We start from the raw sequence: 20,326 nt of genomic DNA on the forward strand, positions 1-20,326 counted from the left end.
CCAATATTCAAAAAGTACAGCTAAATTCTAAGACGGTTACAAAGATCCATTCTTAATGGAGAGCAATCGCCGTAGCAACCAATTGAATGTTCTAGCTAACTGCACCACTTTGCACCAGAAGCGCTATCTATACAACCCCTTATGTTACTGAAATACACAAAAACGGTGGGAAAAAAACATTATCAAAATAGAAATATAAAATAACATATAGATTTCCTTTGAAAATAAGAAGCCTTCTGTTACTTGTGACGTTGGCAAAAATATATAGATACTGCAGATGAACGTCCCTTTAATGTGAAATCAGTAGAAAACACAACTAAAGAAGACACCAAGGTTGTGTTGAATTTGGCTTTTTATTCTACTTGTTAAGCTAGTAAACATGTTCTTGTCTCCTAAAAAAAGGTAGCCCAATTATTGGGATTTTTGTTTAATTAATTGGGTTTTAATTACATACTAGTAATTTCCTATTATTAGACAGATTAATACATTCTGGGGGGTTTTCCTATTAATCTGCATACAGTCATGAGTTGCCTGTCAATATCTTGAATTCTAAGAGTTGCGAATGTTTTGAAGACATGTAAATAATGAGTAGTTTCTGAGTTCGCCACCAGGGGGCAGACAATGGTTCCAACTGGAAAGCCTAAGAGATCTTGTTATAGATAGATAGATAGACAGACAGACAGATAGATGATAGATAGATAGATAAATAGATAGATAGATAGATAGATAGATAGATAGATAGATAGATAGATAGATAGACAGACAGACAGATAGATAGATAGATAGATGTCTTTCAGCAAAGAGGAGAAAGGGGAGATGTGATAGAAACACTTCAAAGAGATTTAACAAAGTACACTGAGAGGGTAGTAGATAACAGCCGCCCAGTGGAAGTGGTAGAGGTTAATACAGCGAGGGAACTAGATGGGCTGAATTGGTCTTTTCTCCCATCCCATTCTATGTTTCTGTGTTTTGATCACACCAAAGCCCAAACAATACAGAGAAACCTTTCATGGTTTTTTTCGTGACAGAGAGTCCATTGTCATGTCTGCTGTATAGTGAAAGCGCAAAGAAGAATACAATGGGGCTGGTGTATGTCTGTCCGTGTGCTTGAAATGTATTAAAAGAGGGAGAAGGAAGACAGAAACACAAAGAAAGAGTCGCCCCAATACAAACTCATTCACAAACACTGTTACCTCTATATACACCATCACGCCACTACACACTCTAACCCCTGAGCAGCCTCTCATGTGCAGCATAAGGATTTTTTGGAGTGATGTTTTTGTAGGACACGCTGAGGAGTATTTATTTACATGGAATGTTACCAAACTAGACAAAAAATCGTTTGGAATGAAAGGTACACGGCTGATGGCGGCTAAAGTCTCAGATTGACCATGCAGATGCGCATGCAGTCTACGACACGGGGGGGGGGGGGGAAGGTTTGACTTTACAGCAAAATATTATATTAGGAATGACTTATAAATCTCATTCTTCCAAAGACTGACTGACTACACAACCACCTAGGCCAAGCATGTACACACAAACATAACTGGCTGTGACAAGAAAGGGTTCAAGGCGGTTATTTTGGCCTATGCAGAACTGAGCTTCACCTAAACTGTGGTGCTGAGGGTGGTCCTGTTAGTAGCGAACATGCTGGCGGACCGGTTGCCCCCAGAGACACAGTTCACTTGGGGTTCCAGAAAATCTAGGGCTGGCCCTAACAAACGCTGGCATACTGGACCAGTTCACGAGGCTGCTATGGTGATAACAACCATATTCACTTTGCAATTATATATATAATTCCACTAAAATGTTTGGGGTGCATTAAGATACCCGAAATCCAGCACACACGGGGTTAATGATGTAACTGACTATTGTAGCTGGAAACGGATTATTTTTAATGGAATACAGAGGCCTTTATCACTCCCATCACTCCTGTGTTCCAATGGCCCTTTATCACTCCCATCACTCCTGTGTTCCAATGGTCGTTTATGACTCCCATCACTCCTGTGTTCCGATGGCACGTTGTGTTCCCTTACCCAAGTTTAGGCTTAAAAGGCTGATTGATTGTTAGAACCCTTTTGTAAATTATGTTACAGCCAGAAAAGTAAAAGGAATGATGTGACATAAGACGTGACCAAGTTCCGTGTACAGTCTAGGGTTCTACAGTAGGAAGTACATGGATGGAAACTGCAGTCAAGTTATTCGAGAGTTATATAAGGTCAACAATGGGGAAACACTGTGAATATCAATATATCTCCATAGCAACCAATGAAATATTAACTTTACTTGGTCACTTTGCGCCAGAAATGATGTCTTTATGCCCCCTTTATCCCTAAAATGGATTATTCGCGCTGTTGTTACACTATTTCACAGATCCTTAGCCAGGAAAGTCACTCCTGATCACTTGTATCCAACTGCACAACAACACAATACTCAAAACTATATCTGCAGGTAAATGTATGAATGCATGTGTGTGCATAACATGTTGTGTAGGTACACAGCCAGGCGATTGCGATTATGGATTTATGTGTAAGTGGATGTAATCACCTGCAGGGGCTATGACTGCATCTGTGTATATATGGGGTGTATGTAAATGTAACAGTTGTGCATATGTGTGTATGTGCAGAATAAGCTATGCTGCCAGGATGGTGTGGGGGGGGGTCTGTGTGTGAGCAGTGTTTGTGTGCTCTGTGTGTGTGGGGGTCTGTGTGTGTTTGTGGGTCTGTGTGTGTGTGTAAGTGTTTGTGCTGTGTTTGTGGCTCGGTGTGTGTGCTGTGTGTGGGTCTGTAAACAGCTGTATGTGTGTTGCTGGCTCCTTAGGCCATGACAGAAGCATCAGACAGAAGGATTATGATCCGGGCACAGGGTACCCCGCGGCGGGGTGGATCTGGGGAAGGAGCCCTTGCAGTGAAGCGCGCAGTGACCGGCGAGGCCCGGCAGGACGGCTGCTTGTTGTTGTTGTTGTTGTGATGGGTGTCGCACGGTGCTGCAGCCGAGCAGTGATGGAGCCGTGACACGGGGTCCCTCACCTTTAAACGCCTGGGGAGGGGTGCTGGGGCTGTGCCGGTCGGGGCTGCGGGGCCGGTGTGTGCTCACTTACCGTCGGCTGGTACGGTAGGTGTCGGTGAGCCGGGCCCGGGCTTCCTGCGTTGCTGCTGCCGCTGCTGATTCGGATGCTGACGTCACGCGACCTCGTTCTCGAGCATCTGCAGCTTTCGCGATGTGTGACTGTCGCTGATTGTCGCTGCGTGACCGTCACTATCTGGCACCGCCACAGACTGTCACTGTTACTACCTGTCACTGAGTGAATGCCATTATCACTGTGTGACTGCTGCCGACTGTCACTACCACAGACTGTCACTGTCACTACCTGTCACTAAGTGAATGCCATTGTCACTGTGTGACTGCTGCTGACTGTTACTGCCACAAACTGTCACTACCTGTCACTAAGTGAATGCCATTGTCACTGTGTGACTGCTGCCGACTGTCACTACCACAGACTGTCACTGTCACTACCTGTCACTGAGTGACTGTCATGATCTGTCACTTTGTCACAGTGTGACAGTCACCATGTGTCACTATCTGTTACTGAGTGACTGCCACTGACTGTAAGTGTGACATTGTCTAGCTGTCCCTGTGTCTCTAGCTGTCACTATGTGAGTGTGTGACTGTCGCTGAGTCTCTGTTACTCTGTGACTAGGCTGACCATCACTGGGGCAGTAGGTCTGAGGGGAGGCAGTCAGACTGCCCTACAGGGTGATAAGGGTCCTGGTCTGGGCCGGTTACCAAGGAGATGACTATTTACACGAAAGACCTGTGTCGGCTGTGCAGGTAGGTGAGGGGGCTGCTGCCTTGGGACAGGCCTATGACAGCGGTGGACATAAGCTGTGATTTTATTCCATTAATATTCCTGCCACTGAAGTAAGACTCACAGGCCTGCAGTTCCCAGAGTCATCCCTGCTAACCTTTCCTATCTGTTGTAGAGCATAATGTTTGAGCAGCAGCACCCAAGGAAGTTGTATGTCACTGTATATAGCCGTATGTCACTGTATATCGCTGTATGCCACTGTTTGTTACTGTATATCGCTGTATGTCACTGTTTGTTACTGTATGTCACTGTGTATCGCTGCATGTTACTGTATATCGCCATATGCCTATTGAATGTCGCTGTATGTCACTCTATGTCACTGTTTATTACTGTATGTCACTGTATGTCAGGTCCACTGTCTGTGTATTGTTATCACTCTCTGTCACTGTATTCTGCAGCTGCGCTTTATACACGGTCAGCAACTTGGAGTCTCCGGGCAAAACCCATAGAGTTCCCAGGTATGAGCAGCAGACGGGGCCACCTGCCCACCTTTTCCAAATGGTCACTTTACGACACTTTGTGTCAGGTGTGAAATAGTGGGAGCTGCAACAGCCGACATCACAACAATTCACATGCCTTGGCCAGTAAGGGTTCATCAGAGGATCCACCCAACTGGCCCATGACCCCACTCCCTGCAAAATTGAAATATATGGGAGTCCTGAAGAAAAACGAAGTCCTTACAGAGAGTCTGCGGGACTACTGCATGCTATGGGGTTTCATGTGATGTATAGGGTTGCCCTTGATTAAGGGGCAAGTGGGGTCCACTCTCCCTCATGCTTGTGGCCTCTGTATTGTGGAGAGATGGGGATCATCAGGATATGATGATGTAACTGATGAGTAGCTTCGCTCATTGATACAGAGATCAAAAGAGCAAGAGAGAAAGCGGTAAACAATGGCACTGCTACTGTGTGTAACATAATGTCACAACTCCGAACGCTGATGGGATCAGTGCCACGTTCTGCCACGATGGAGAGCAGGACACAGTATGTACAACTCTGTATATACTACTAAAGCCAATGATCCCGGAAATCTGGGACAAGTGTTAATACTATTTGGACAGAAAAACATAATCCATGAGTTGTTATTACACCAGGTATGTTTATTTTAATAAATAAATGAGATATTAGCTAAAACGCAGTTATTCAATGTCACTTCTGTGTTTCTAATGCGTACAACTGATGCTGATGAGCTTGGGTTGCTTAGCAACCGAAACACTCCCTTTAACGCTCTTGTCTCTGTGATCGTGTGTTCGCTAAATAAAGTTACATTTGTTTTGGATGTGGCGTTTCGTTGCGCGGCAGACGCTTTTTGGTTGCTAGGGGTGACAGACATGGCGGCTGAGGGTGAACAACGTGCGGCCTCTGAAGTCTTCCAGGCTTTGGTCCGGCATTTGAACTGTCTGAATGATGAAAATAAAAGTACGAGGAAAAGGGCCCTGGCTTCTATCCAGCGGGAGATCGAGGACAAGAGGCTGTCCAGCGGGGCCATGCAGGAGGTCTTTGGGGAACTCCTGAAACCCTTGCTGAAGTGTCTGTCAGACCCCATGGAGAAGTGCAGGGAGCTATCTATCCAGATCATCGCTCACTGTGTGAGGAATGTACCCAGGCCTGAGGAGGCTTTACCCTACCTGATACCGGCTGTCGCCCAGCGCTTGGGGAACCCCGAGATCGTGGAGCCCTCCGAGGAACTGAGGTTAGCCCTGACCGAGCTCCTCGCTCTCCTGGTGGAGGTGTGTGGGAAGAAGCTGGGCCCCTACTTGGACGAAATGATCAGGATCTTGCAGAGGACAATCACAGATCCCTTCCCAGATGTGAAGAAAGAAAGCTGCAAGTGTGCAGCAAACTATGCAAAGTGCATTCCAGGTACTTTATCATTACAGAGGCAGGTACAGACCGGGCGTAGGAGGGGGGGGCAGACTTATGCGGATAACTGTGTGACTCATTGAGCAATAAGCTAAATATTTCACTAAAATTCTGATGTGTTTGGACTCCGGGACCGAGCTGCGCCAGACGCGGATGCGCTTTAAATTAAAGCTGCTATGAAAACGTCCACAACTCAGGATAGTGATCAGTTTGTCGTCTGCCGGTCTACATTATCCTGTTGATTTCTGTTCAGCTTAGTTTGCTGACAGTCCGAGCGGGATTCCAGATGTTAAATAATGCAATCAACTTACAATATGCTGCTTTTTATGATTAAGACGCCGGTCTTTAACTGGTTGGTTTCCTGATGCTTTGCAATGAATACAAATACTTTTTTTCCCCCAGACCTCTTCCACATGCAGTCGGAATCTCTTATCAAGCCCCTCATGCAGACTATCTCACACCAGCACTCCAAAGTTCGCATAGCAGCGATTCAGGCAACGGGTGCAATAATCCAGTTTGGTAACGGGAAGTCTGTGGATGACGTCTTGTCCCATCTTGCGCAAAGACTTTTTGATGATGCCCCCCAGGTAATGTTATGTCGCTGGCGCATCTGGTGGACTAGAACATGAAGAGTCAGCTGTACCGGCGATCAAATACGCTTACAAGAAACCAAGCGAGTTACTTCCAGCCTTCTGTAATACTTTTTCTTCAAGTACCTTCTTAGAGACGCTTCACTGTCCATGTGACTGCTCTTTGACTTTGGGTAGAAGAGTTTGATACTTGTGCATGCGCAGCCATAGGGAGTTCACAGTTACCTAGCTACTAGTTTCAGGGCTAACATTTAAAAAAGTCATCTTATCACCATAGCTACCACTGCAATGGTCCAATCAGCAGGTACATTTCTCCAGTTGTTATGATGATAACGTGTGCCGTAGGGACCAGTCTCCCCTTCACGTGTCTGATTCTGAGCCGGCTTGTTGATAGGGAGGTTAGAGGGTCACAGGGAACCGCAGCATAGGGTATTAGTGCTACTTGCTCAGTTTGATAGCCCAGGCAAACCAGCTCGCTAGCCAATGCATCTGCTTGCAGTGCGTTCACAGGATGCATTAGTGTGCAGCGTTAAGGTTCTTTTTTTATGCTTACTATAATGTCTATAATCTAGTAATTACCCTATTCCTCCCCATATGGCATATGTTACCATAAACAACAACACAGCTGTCCTCGGCTCAGTCTGATCGAGATCACATAAGTGATGATTTTCTTAGATGCTCAGCGCCATGTAATGAAATAGATCCTGTTTTATTTTTTCTGAAGCAACCAATATGTTGAATAAGCCTCTTATATTTTTGTGTGGCACGAGCTGCAGGTTTAAAGGAAGGAGCCAGGGTATTTAAAGCATTCCACGTTATACCTGCCGTTCCTTCCCCCACGCGTTTTACAGACCACAAGGCTGTGATTAATGCCCTTCTTCGAATTGATGTGTTTTGCGTTAAGTGAGTGGGCTAAGCCAAGTCCTGCCAAAGAGGAAGCTTCGGTGGGTTGTTGGGTATCGCAAACCTCGCACGCCAGCCAATACCTCTGACTCGCATCCAGCACTTTCATCATTAGAAGAGTCTTCACTGAAAACAATCTGTTGTGTTTGTAACAGAAGCGCGTATGATTAATCGCGAGGTAACTTTCGGTTAACTGCGTGTATTTGTAGGATATTTTGAGATAATTAATACAGTGTTAAACTTCTAAAAATGGAATATAAATGGATACAATACAGCTTGCATTTTTGCTAGAATGTAAGACGTTATTGCATGTTATGGGGGCTTTTAGATGCACTTTCACAATAGCTGCCAAGATGGCGGGATCTGCATTAGGGGAAACTACAAGGGAAAAAATACACCGTACAGTTAAAGCATCGGCTCAAAGGACTATAGCAACGCTAGGCAGCAGCTGGCCCTCCACATCAGTCAATCCTTTGGCTAGTGGAGCATCTTGGGAGTTGTAGTGTTTAAACATCTGGAGAGCCACATGCTGGAGAGCCACCTTAAGGCGGCCTGAGAATCATGGGATATGTAGTCCACCAAGATTTGCCCCTATGTGGACAGCTTGTGATGAGGAGCATAGACTGATAGGCAGAACTGCGGGAGATCATGCTGCGCTATACAGATTGTTCCTTGGTGGCGGGTCCCATGAGCCCTGCGTAGCTCGTTGCCTGCGCCTTTGTGTGTCTGCGGTGGGAGTGCTATATTGGAGGATTGGGGGCACGGATCTCAGGTCTGAATAAAAGACGACCTTGATTATGAGTCATTTTTTCCAGTGTTTTTTTTTTCTGGACAAAATCTAGACGCAAATACAGTGTTTCTGTTAATGTGTCAGATACTCTCAATCTTTCTCATAAAAAAACATATTTTTTTTCCCCCGTTGGCCGTGCCAGTGCTATGTAATATCTGTCTCAGTGGATGTACTCGTCTGAAAGAGGTCTTCGGGAAAAGAACATTTTTATTACCCGCACCCATCTATACTGCCCATCTTCTGTCTCTTACTTTATTTGCCCCCCCCACGTAAAATCCACGTGTAATTACTTTCCAGGCTGATCAAAGGAAAATGAAACAGCAAAAATAGTAATGAATTGTGTTTCAGTAAAGTACGGTTGTTGCCTAGCAACTGGTTTAGCGAATGCTATAATTTCCCTTGTGGATCCGTACTGCAAAAGAAATTGTGATTTCTGATAATCGCATTATATGAAATGCACACTCTGTTAGAATCGCGCAAGTACAATGCTTTGCTGATGGAATATAATTATGCTTTCATTTGCAGGTTCGACAGGCGGTAACTATTGTAGTCGGTGAATGGCTTTTGAACCTCAGGGACAGATATTCCTACTTCCATAAACTAATACCTCTTCTGCTGAGCAGCAGTACTGATGAGATCCCAGAGATTAGGTAACTGTCCAAAAGGGTTCTAGATTTTGCTAATTATATATATATATATATATATATATAATATACTAAGTAAACTGTTGTATTGGGTTCACAAATTAAAATGATCCATATACACCACATTTCAAAAGTTTGGGGGCTGCTTTCATGGAGATTTCTAGCTGTAACATAATTGCAAAAGGTTTTTTTTTATAGATGAATTAGCCTTTTAAACTTGGATTAGCGAACACTAAGGGAGTGAAGTGATGGGAATGATAAAGGAGTGATGGGAGTGATAAAGGGCCTCTATATGCCTTTGCAGCTATTACATTAAAAATCAACCGTTCCAGTTACAAGAGTCATTTACAACATTAACCCTGTCTGAGCTGGATTTCTGATCCATTTAAGTTATTTTAATGAACAAAATTAGCATTTCTTGTAAAAACAAGGACATTTCTAACTAGTGTATATTTGTTAGAAAACCATCGTATGGTATATACTAATTGTTATGTCCTTTCTACCCTTTGTACAGCAATGCGGAATCTGGTGGCTTTCTATAAAATATTAGATAATAATCATCATCGATTTACTCTTTTGAATCAGGTTGATTTTAATCGGAATGTTCACATGTTTTTATTTATTCACCGTGCTAATTCTCTTCTTTCTTTTGAGATTACCTCTCCCTTTTTTGGATAATAATTTGATCGTTGCTGTTATTATTTGCGAAGTCATTATGTTGTTGTTTGTGTATGTAGACAACTGGCTGAGAAATACTGGGATAAAACTGGCTCGCAATGGGAAACGGAGAATGAAGAAGATCTGAAAGACAAACTTGACTTCAGTGCCCCGTCCCCATCGTGTTATCCGGCTGGAGGTGAGTGATTCTTTAATGATCGGGGCAATAATGCTTCATGGTAATGGTTACTTTTGCCAAAATTTAAATTTAACAAAAGTAAATTAAATTTTTTCCCTTTATTTTCTGATTTCTATTTCAGTACGGAGACCCGGATTGGGATGTCAAGAGTTAATATTCAGGAACCTGTCCAAAATCCTTCCTGCCATCAGTCACGACATTACCGACTGGGTCGTTGGGACGAGGATTAAATCTTCCCAGCTCCTTGCGGTTTTGCTGCTACACGCCGAGGATCACACCACTCAACATATGGAGCTCATACTGAGTACCCTGTACCATTCGTGCTTAGATGAGGAACAGAAAGTTGTGCAGAGCGTGGGTATAAAGTCTGCATGTGGGTTACGTTAACCTAAAAGCCCCATAAATTCCTATCCCGGAACACCATAAATCTTGGTTATGTTTATTACGTAGATAGGTTTTCAGGTAGGATAGTTAATGTGCTGAATGGTTTTGAAGACCTGATTAATGGCAACAAATAAAACATGATGGAATAATATCACCTTTTTTATGACACCTTTTAACCATTAATCAGCAAAGTCTTTCAAAATTAAAGTTCTCCTTTTCTTTTAGATAAGTTTTTAAAGAGGGGAATGTCAAATCTGACCTAAAACCCTAGTTTTTTTTTTTATTTATACATCCAGCCCGGGGAACACATCTTCCAGCACCAAGTAACTAGTCAGGGCAGCTTGTACAAGTTCCACTTTCCCACGATCCCTCAGTAAAGTCAAAGGGGATACCTTTTATTAAGTTGTAAAATAAAAATATGTAAAGCTTTTGGAACCTCAGAACGGCATTAAATCCATCTGATGAAGAGACCTCCAAGGTCCTGAAAGCTTATATGACTCTACATTCTCCATGGTGGCCCAATGAATGGTATCGCCTTTGACCAAAGAATTGACGTGACTGTGACCTATTGATATTTCCAAATTCAGAGAACTAACTAGGAATGGATTTAATCTTGTTCTTAGTAAAAGTTTTATTTGCCCAGCATTACATTAATTCTGGTGCCACAAAGAATTCCAGAATTCTTGAATTAAACTAGTCATTTTTTTCTGGCTTTTTGAGCCATTCCTCACACTTTCGGGGCAATGTGACAATCATGCATTTTTTATGCATGTGTTTTGGTTACAGCCTCTTTACACATAGAATGCGGTATAGGAAGACAATGCTTATGATATCACGTTTAGAACCGTTGTTTTAGCTTAAAACCAACATATTTTTTATTCACAGAGCGTGCAGTCGGCAGAGTTAATCGGAACGTTTGTGAACCCCGAGGTGTTCCTCAAGTTGATTTTGAACTCGCTTAAGAAGTCTCCTCTGGCTTCACATCTGATGGTGCTGGCGGCGTGTATCCGAGGAAGCTCGAGAGAACGGCTGAAGCCCCATTTAAACCAGATAAGCAGTGTCCTGTCCCACGCGGAGACCTGCCAGGGGTCCGAAAAGGTACAAGCATTTATCTGCAATCCAGTGTGATATTAAGATGGTATACAAATCGATTAAAGGAAAAATGTTTTTTTTTATGTTTTAATTATTTATCCCACTATTATAAAATGCTCCCGAAATCATAGTAGTGAAAAGTTAGCAAAGGACACTGTCCTGCTCAGCTGCCCCACAGTCCTGCTTTCTGCGGGCAGTAGGGATCATAAGATGGTTAGTAAGATCGGATGATCACCCCTGACCCGCCTGTGGCACAACAGACCTCGATCACAGCACCCATGGCCTATGTGGTGTATTGTAGCTACGTGTCGTATCCCGGCGTTCTGCCTCGGCGTGAGCAAGGCGCTAAGGTACGCCCGTAGTAAGCACTCGCCCTGCCAGATACACTACTCAACAACAGTGGTTGATTTGGGCATCTGAAATGTTGGAGGCTCAATACACAGGGATGTTTTGGAGTTATGGTATCTGCATGTCCTATCAAATATTTCAATAATTACGGCTTACCTTGTAATTAATAAAATGATCAAGCACTTGCCTCCTGGCAGCACCTGACATCAGTTCAATGAATTCTGATCAGGCTCACATTAGCTTTAGATGTTTTTTCAAAGGCTGCTGGCTTTATGATTCTGGCCTGTGCCCGGCATGCAATACACTATATAGAAATGTATCCATGTGCGGTTTATTGCCCCCCCTCCATTTAAATAATGGGTAGCTTTGATTATTATTTGTATTTTCCTGTTCGGTACGGCCACATGTGATCATACAACATTCCCACCGTGGAATTGTACCAGTGACCGCCGCTAACACATATATCCTGCTGGCTTTTCCCTTTGGGTTGTTTTTATTCCCCTCTGTGATTACTTAATAAAGTGATTTCGTATAACGTTGCAATAACTTTGTAATTCTTCTTCTTGTGTTGTCATCACCTGATAAATAGTGGGCATCTTTTTAAAGAAACCGCATCTGGATAATTACAATAAGGGGCTGTCATCTCCGTACAGCTGATTGATGTCTCTTCTGGCCAGAAGTAATTACAGCCATTTCCAAAGTGTTGATATATAAGAAATGCCATTGATAGCCTCCATAATTGCCACCAGCAGTTCCAATGTTCTGATGACTGACCGTCCATACGGTGATTTGATCTGTTCTGGCAACAGAACTTTGTGAAATGGAAGCAGTCATGCTGGGGAGTCAAAATTATCGGCTTAAAATGAAATAGTGTCAGCACCCCTTGGTTTCTTGAACGCTGATTGCACTTTAATGGCCGGCTGAGATAGATGTGTGTGGGGGGATGACTCTTTCCCAGGTGGGTAAAGCTGCGATATGCACCTGGCAATTTTTCCGCACTATATACATTTTTGGAAAACCGCTTGCTATTTTTGCCAGGTTGACAGAAGCTGTTGTCGTAGCATCAAAATTACATTTATCCTTCTAAATTGTAAACGTGTTTGAGGAGGGCCCTCATTAACTTTCTGCAAGTCTAAGTTATGTCCCATTTACCCATTGTACAGCCCTACAGAATATGGTGGTGCTATAAATCTATAAATTATAAAAATAGTTTTACTGTGCCCTGAGCCACACAAGGCTCCCCTTTCTGTAGAAAATACCGCTCTAAAACTTTCCTGTAATTCCAGTTTTGTTAGATAGCAACTTATAGGTTTGGCCTATAACTGGGGCAATATGGGGTGTGATATTATATACATACATACATAAAATACACACACTAGTGGTACCTGCTAGAATGTTCTGTGCCTCCCCACCAGGTTTCAGTGCATGTCTTCCATCAGGAATAATGGATAATATTTATCATATCAAATGTTCTGATTTGTACAGTTTCTCGTATTACGTGTTCTTTAGTATTCATCCAGGCAGAAATAGGCTCCGTCGCTGGTTGGTGGCCGCTGTCCCCCCATAAGCTGTATCGTTTGCTCCGCCGTTTGCATGCAGTCACTGTTCTTTTTAATGAGTTCATCGAGCTGCGGGGAGCCAACAGCTGTACTGTATAAAATGAACCCAGCGGTGCTACAAGGCTGAGGGATATATATAAATACCGTATATATATATAAATGTAATCCACGCCATGTAACCCGAGAACAGGTAGAGCAGATTTATGTCAGCTTCCAAGCCACAAGCGAATCTAACACAGGTAAAGCCAATGATGTCATGTAGCAAGTGGCAGGAATATAAAATAGTAAGTAGGGTCTGTGACTTCGAATATAATACAGTTGTGATCAAAGCATAAGCGCAGCATATAGTGCCGGAACCCGTGATTTACTGCATGATCTGAATTTTCATGTTTTTTTTCTATAAATATTCATTTTTTCTCAGGTTCTTTACCTGGAGCAGCTCCTGAACTGTGTAGACTCTTTGATAGGCGCCTGCCAGCAAGACTGTGAAGAGGTCAGCTTGTACTGTATGAAAACCCTGATCACTATACTGGCCAGCCCGGCGGCGGAAAATCTTTACCAAAAGGTAGTTTTCTAGGGCAAAATGTCTGTGCTACTGGTCAGTGGCTGCCGGCAACCAAACAGTCCTGCCCGGTTCTGAGAAAGCAAATTACAAATTATGTAAATGTATTTTTGACCGTAGATGTTTGAGTAACTAGAAGGATCCAGCTTTGCAGTCTATATACATAATCTTAGGTGCAGAAATGTTCATGTTCTTGTAATGTTTTTCTAGTCTCTATTTTCTCAAACTGAATAATCTTCCTTTTGGATGCAGGTCCAAGAAGTGTTGCTCTGCTTAGCCAAGGTACAAGGATTAGCCGGGGTCCATGATCTGTATAGACGGCACATTCAGCCATTATTGGAGTGGACGTGCAGTAATCACCAGCACTGGACCAGCTATTCAGTAGAACGAGTGCAGTTTGAAGTCATCGTCACGGAATCGGGTAAGATTTAAATATGTCTTTTTATGCACATCCGGCTGCGGTCACACGGACTGGCTCAGCATCATGGAGAGAGAATGAGAATTTTAATCAATTCCTTACATTTTAAATCCGTAGCCCGCATCGTTGAAGCAAACAAAGCCATAGGCGGGAAGTGAGTGCAGTCGGGGCCGCATGCTACCTGTAGGAGCTGAGTGGGAGAGCTTGGTTCTGAAACGCATGAGTCCCAAAGCCTTGTTGGCTGCTGATCCTTAACACAGAAATGACCGTTTTTCCCAAACTACATCCTTTCTGTGTTAATGTGTCTCCAATACCTGCCATTAATGGAACAATAAATCATTGAAGCTCCTCGCCCAGTGCCCCACCGAGTGTTTCTATGAGAAATACCGAGCTGAGCTCAGACCCCTTTAGTTAAAGAAAACACTCCGGCCCATGGCCCAGGCTGTACAGCGCTGGGTGCAATCCTTATCCCGGCTGCATGGAGGACATGTGCCAAGCTCTGAACTAACACACACACACATATATATATATATATATATACATATACACATATATATATACCGTATTTGCTCGATTATAAGACAAGGTTTTTTTCAGAGCAAATGCTCGGAAAAATACCCCTCGTCTTATAATCGGGGTCGTCTTCTAATCAGACCTCAAATAGAGGTCTGATTAGTAGACTAAGATCCAGATCCCCAGCACCGCTGCAGGGGACCTGGATCCTCCTGTCGTCGCCCCCCCCCCCTCCCCACACACTTACCGGTGCTTCCGGAGGTGAAGTTGGCAGCGGGGGTTTGTATGCGTCCGTCGCAAATACCTTCCCCGACTGTCAGAGATTAGAGTTCCAGAGTTCCTGATCTCTGACAGCCGGGGAAGGTATTTGCGACGGACGCATACAAACCCCCGCTGCCAACTCCACCTCCTTCCGGCTGCCGCGGAATGAGACGTCAACCCGCTGCCCCGGCAATGCAGCAGGAAATTGGAAGCACCGGTGTGTGTGTGTGTGTGTGTGTGTGTAATGCCTTACACCCCTATATGCCACTCTGGCACTTAGGGGGTTAAAAGGCATATTATGGGGCAGAGTGGCATATAGGGAGGTATAAGGCATTTCAGGAGGCAGAGTGGCGTTAAGGGGGCATTTAATAGTGCACTCTGCCTCCTGAAATGCCTTATACCTCCCTATATGCCACTCTGCCCCATAATATGCCTTTTAACCCCCTAAATGCCAGAGTGGCATATAGGGGTATAAGGCATTTCTGGAGGCAGAGTGCTCTATATAATGCCTTTTAACTCCCTTAACGCCACTCTGCCTCCTGGAATGCCTTATACCTCCCTATATGCCACTCTGCCCCATAATATGCATTTTAACCCCCTAAATGCCAGAATGGGATATAGGGGTATAAGGCATTTCTGGAGGCAGAGTGGCACATAGGGGGTCAAAAGGCATACCATGGGGCACAGTGGCATATAGAGGGTTAAAAGGCATATCATGGGCCACAGTGCCATATTGGTGCGGCAAGCCTGGGGGCAGATGTGCGTAACTGGGGGACAGGTTGGAAAATACAAGAAATAAAAACAAAAAAAAAAATATTTTTCTCAATCATAGCTTTTATTAAAAAAAATAGTTTACATGAATTAACATTTACTGGTAAAACTTTTTTCCTTTAGGGTCGTCTTATATTCAGGCTTTTTCTTTTTTTCCTAAGTTAATATTCAGATTTTGGGGGGTCGTCTTATAATCAGGGTCGTCTTATAATCGAGCAAATACGGTATATATATATATATATATATATATATATATATATATATATATAGACAGACATTCTATGAGGAACGGTATAGGCGCACACCCAGCTTAATGGAGTTTTAAATCTCTTGTGTGAAGTACTGGCGATTCTGTTACACGCCATGGCAATATATTAGCCTGACAGCACATCTAAGTACCCCAACTCTTAGAGGGTCCTATCCCATAAAGCAGCCCACCTTTTAACCTGCAAAGCTGCTCGTGGGCGAAGAATGGAAGGGGCAGCGAAGAATTTAGTTTGGTTTACTCGTCGTTGAGTATAAGTTACGGTAATTAATGAAGGTGGGGCTGCCCCCGTGATGTTTTATTTGAGAACTTCAAACGTTTCCTTTTAACCTTTTTTATTTCTATAAAGAGAATTAAAAGCGGTGTTTTACTTGGTCTGTGTTGTGAGAGTTCGTAACGTAGTCTCTGTGCCATATCCCATCCTAATATGTTGCTGTTTTCTCCGGAATGCTCGGTCTGTTTTGCCGGGGGCATCGCTCTGCCGTGTTATGCAATCATTATTTCCCTAAAGAGACACAAGGAAGATTTATTTAGCTAATTAAGGCATATTTCTGTGAGCCGGCCCGGTGTCCCGAATTCCATCTCTCCTTGTTCATTGTTTTGGTCTTTTAGTAAAATAAAGTGATAGCGCGGCCCTGTGTCAAGCATAGATGAAAGTCTCTCTGGTTTAACTATACATTATGCGGCTTTAACAACAATCTCTATTGTCGGCCCTTCATAAAAACCCAGTGAAGTCAATGATTTAATGTTCTGAAAACAGCCAGCTTAGTATACCTATCCCCTTCTCACGGGAGAACAGTTCATCTGCACCCGAGGGTGCTGCAGGGTTATGTTAAGTGCTGCGTAAATAATAGATGATAATAATGTTGGAGATTATAGCACTCCTTTCCTGGTTAGATATCCATACTTGCCCTTCTGTTGTGTGACCACTTACAATCATGCCGTTGTACAGCGCTGCGGAATGTGATGGCGCTATATAAAGCAGTAATAATAATAATAAAGGTACTTTTTGCCCCTTCTTGCGTGTCTTTTATTACATTACTTGCGTGTGTTCTTCAGGTCCTGTGATCGGGGAGAATCTTCACCTGTTGGTCCCGGTTTTGAATACTTGCCTTCAGCCAACTCAGGAACCGCAGATGCGTCTGAAGCTTTTTACGGCGCTGTCCAAACTGATGGGCAAAGCCGATGAAACCCTCAATTCTCAGGGGTATGTGACGTTTGCGGTGACTTCTTCTTCCTCACAGCGGGTGTTTTTAATTCTTGTATGTATTTTGGGGAACTGGAGCCTGTGTGTCTCTGTCTGTTCGAACGGGAGTGTTTCGAAGGTGTATTTCTAAACTAGGTTTTAACTAGAAAAAGGGTTTCATCTAAAAGCAGTAACGGTAAACGGGACACACCATGGCGAAAACTTAAATATTCTATTCTGTAAGCTGTCAGGCGGACAAAAATATCCTGCAGATGGTGCCTATTTTGAAACCGTACGAAGTGTTTTTGTAAGTATCCCCTTCGCCAACTGTTGGAATATTTAAAATTCCGGGTTTAAATATATTCTGATCTTTTCTTGGGCAATTCTGTTTTACTGATGTGCGTTTTAACTCTTTCAGTTATTCACTCAATCCCTAGTCTTTGCTAGTAGTCAGTGAAGCTGTAGGCGGTAAGGACCGATTGCTTAGATAATCAGAGGCATTTAGTTCGGTCTCGGGGGGTCTGGAGGCTCCAACATTCTCAGTTTTTAAATGTAATATGAGGAAGTTTTTCTTTACTAAGAGGGTGGTTTCTAAATGGAACAGCTTCCCAGCAGACATGGTTGAGGCTAATACAGAGCCGGGATTTAAACATGCATGTGATAAAGCTATCCCGAAGATGAGACCAAGGACTGATTAAGGTCTGAGTCTCTACATCAGGAAAAATGGGCCGACTAGACGGGCCGAATGGTTCTTGTCTGCCATAAAATGCTCTGTTTCAACTACAGTAACGCAGCAGCTTTTATTGTTGCTTGCATTTGCCTTTAGTTTGTTCTGAGTTTTTTATATATGAATACTTGATGTGATTCTTTGGATCTTCCTTCAGATCTGCGGCTCTTGCCCGCTTGTATGATGGAGTCGCTTGTGTGAGATCTTGGTACAGGGCACTCAAAAGCTGAACCGCACATCGCATGCCCGTAGAGTGTTTATTAAATCTCTGCTTAATCTTTTTATACAGAACTCGGTAAAATAGGATTTGGGATATTTTACTTACCTGCTGATGAGCTGGTCAGAGAGCTTGCGATTTATCCATGTTCTCTCCACGTAGTATGAAAACCTCAAAATGTGGATGAACAGTACTTTACATAAACCGGCTCGAGACTTCTTTTCTCTTTACATATAATATAGTTCTTTCCGTTAGCTATTCGGTTAGCAATTCTTGGTCTTGAAATGCCATCTACTGGAAGAACAGACTCCGGCATTGTGCATAATGAATATTATTCCCCATCGGGCTCTGGGTTACCCATGTACTAATTTCTCTTGTTTCCAGTATTAAGATGAGCGTGCAAACCACAAATCTGGTCTATACGGCTGATATCATGTTCCAACTCTTAAAACATATCACCTGGGTTATAAAACCTATGAATACTTTCCTAATTTATATCTTTTTTATTATTTATCTCTGCAGGCAGTTCCATAATCACTCTCAGGCCATCATAAAAGACATACTAGTTCCAAATTTGAAGTGGCATGCGGGTCGGACAGCCGCAGCCATTCGTACCATCGCAGTGTCCTGCCTTTGGGTCCTTCTCCAGAGCGAAGTCCTGTCTAAGCGAGAGGTACAGATATTCCAGAAGAGTTGTCCCCCAAGCAGCGTTTTTCCTTAATGGTTATATTTTAGAACACAGCAGAAAATCTGTCTGTCTGCACAAAATTGTTATGAGCAAATGCTCATTCTTTGATTCTTGCAAAAGAAAAACAACTTTTACATAACATATGGAAATGTTACGTAATGAAAACTTACTTATACTTAAGTAAAAAAAAGTTATATGTAAGATGGCAATAAATGATACACATAATAGTGAATAGAAAATGTATAGCACTTATAGATCTAGAAGTTCTGAAGATTGGATATCTGTTGGATAACCAAAACCAATCCGTCCCAAAGGGTGGAAGGGACTGTCTGTAGGTTGATGGAATCTGCAAATATCAGAAAGTCCACTAGGTGGCACTGTTGCCCCAAAATAAAGTCCTAGTTTCTTTTAAAATATTTTGTTTTATTAAAATGTTATTATTGTAAATGGAGGAAGAAAATATTCATAAAGAATCTCACAGTACAAATAAAATAAGAAATCTCTGCAGTACCTACGGCCTTCCAATTCCCTTTTCAGAGTGTTTTAGGATCAGACGTTCAGTGAAAGTGTTGAGATAAGAGACAGGTGCTGTAGACAGGTGTTCTCAATGTTTTCCATTCATTTCTTAAAAGATTCTTCAAGTGCAAGACGTGCTGATACCTCCAGTGATCACCACACTAGAAGAGGACTCCAAGATGAGCCGACTGGTGTCTTGTCGCATTATCCGGGCCCTTCTGAGCATCTGTGAACAACATGTGGACCCAGATAAACTGAACAAAATATACCCTGGTAACGTGTCTCGTTATTGTCTATCCTTTGTGGTACTTAAAGGGGCTTAACGGTTGTGTAACTAAACACAGCAGTAGAAACACTGCTTGTTGTGTTGAAAGCACAAAACCTTCCCAGAAAATAATTGTTTAGTCGTGTAGACTATTGCCGTAGCTTTTGGTGGGTACTCTTAATTGTCACATGACACAAAAGCAGGTTGTATAGCTGAAACTGAAGTACTTGTGGTATTTTATTTGATTAGTGGAAAAAATAAAAGGGATATACTAAAGTTTATTCCTTAACATGGTACAGAGTGCAGGCAAATAATTGTGTAAGTGGAACAGCACCTTTAACCAGTCCCACAATGATATATTATTCTAAGTAAACGCTCGGCCCGCAGCATACTCGGCCCATCTTTTTCCTCAGCTATTTTCTGTCTCCGATTCCCTGCTGACACGTCAGGATTTTGTGTTTTGCAGAGATATTGAAGCGCCTCGATGATGCATCCGATGAAGTCAGAGTGACGGCTGCCAAGACCCTGTCTGTCTGGTTTAAATGTATCCATGACGATTATGACAGGACAACATATAAGAGCCACTTAGAATTTTTATATAGAGGTCTTCTAGTGCATCTTGATGATCCAGATACCACCATCCAGGCTACAGTATTCGGTAAGATATATTCCAACATTCTGTGTTTTAACCCCTTAAAGGGGGTTACTTAAATAATATGGCACATATAGGATGCCTAACAAAATTATACCTATTTTCAAGTCTGTTATTCTCGGTGATGAAACAAACAAAAATATGATGTCTTTCTTTTTTGCTTTATCTTTTCTAACAGAAGTTTTAAAGGAAGGAAGTGTCATTTACCCATCTTTGCTAGCCCAAGAAATCGAAGCCGTCCGAGATAAACACAGAACAGCGACTTACTGCGACCGGCTTCTGCATCGTATCGAGGAACTGAACTGCAGCAAGCAGACGGAAGCCACGTAGCCGGCGCTTAACATTAATCCGGGGGAATATGTCATAAAGGGGGAAAATAGGAAAAGATT

General features: G+C 43.0%; 2 protein-coding genes across 4 annotated transcripts in view; one reads left to right on the forward strand and one right to left on the reverse strand.

Annotated features, from left to right (window-relative positions):
• PRKAR1B (protein kinase cAMP-dependent type I regulatory subunit beta) overlaps positions 1-3,326 on the reverse strand; it is a 64,029-nt gene extending 60,703 nt beyond the window's left edge. The window contains exon 1 of one of the 3 annotated variants that reach the window (XM_053470921.1): positions 3,101-3,322. The gene's annotated coding sequence lies outside the window, so the exon portion shown is untranslated. Of the gene's footprint in view, positions 1-3,029 lie in introns of all 3 variants that reach the window. The other 2 variants (XM_053470920.1, XM_053470922.1) reach the window with 2 other exon arrangements.
• Positions 3,327-4,755: 1,429 nt separating this feature from the next.
• On the forward strand, positions 4,756-20,326 carry DNAAF5 (dynein axonemal assembly factor 5). The gene is made up of 13 exons (XM_053471190.1): positions 4,756-5,730; positions 6,133-6,317; positions 8,539-8,663; positions 9,395-9,513; positions 9,635-9,867; positions 10,783-10,995; positions 13,318-13,461; positions 13,711-13,879; positions 16,746-16,893; positions 18,339-18,489; positions 19,137-19,293; positions 19,752-19,943; positions 20,116-20,326. Exons 1-13 carry the CDS (start codon positions 5,034-5,036, stop codon positions 20,265-20,267), a joined length of 2,685 nt encoding a protein of 894 aa, XP_053327165.1. The 5' UTR covers positions 4,756-5,033; the 3' UTR covers positions 20,268-20,326.

This window comes from Spea bombifrons, chromosome 7 (assembly GCF_027358695.1).
Source record: "Spea bombifrons isolate aSpeBom1 chromosome 7, aSpeBom1.2.pri, whole genome shotgun sequence".
Lineage (NCBI taxonomy): Eukaryota > Metazoa > Chordata > Amphibia > Anura > Pelobatidae > Spea > Spea bombifrons.

Bases quoted from the DNA above. Each gene is read 5' to 3' on its own strand.
- DNAAF5 (XM_053471190.1), top strand. From the start codon at position 5,034: ATGCGTACAACTGATGCTGATGAGCTTGGGTTGCTTAGCAACCGAAAC. The intron at 8,664-9,394 runs GTAACTGTCCAA...TTGTGTATGTAG, and splicing joins GATGAGATCCCAGAGATTAG to ACAACTGGCTGAGAAATACT. The intron at 19,944-20,115 runs GTAAGATATATT...CTTTTCTAACAG, and splicing joins CATCCAGGCTACAGTATTCG to AAGTTTTAAAGGAAGGAAGT.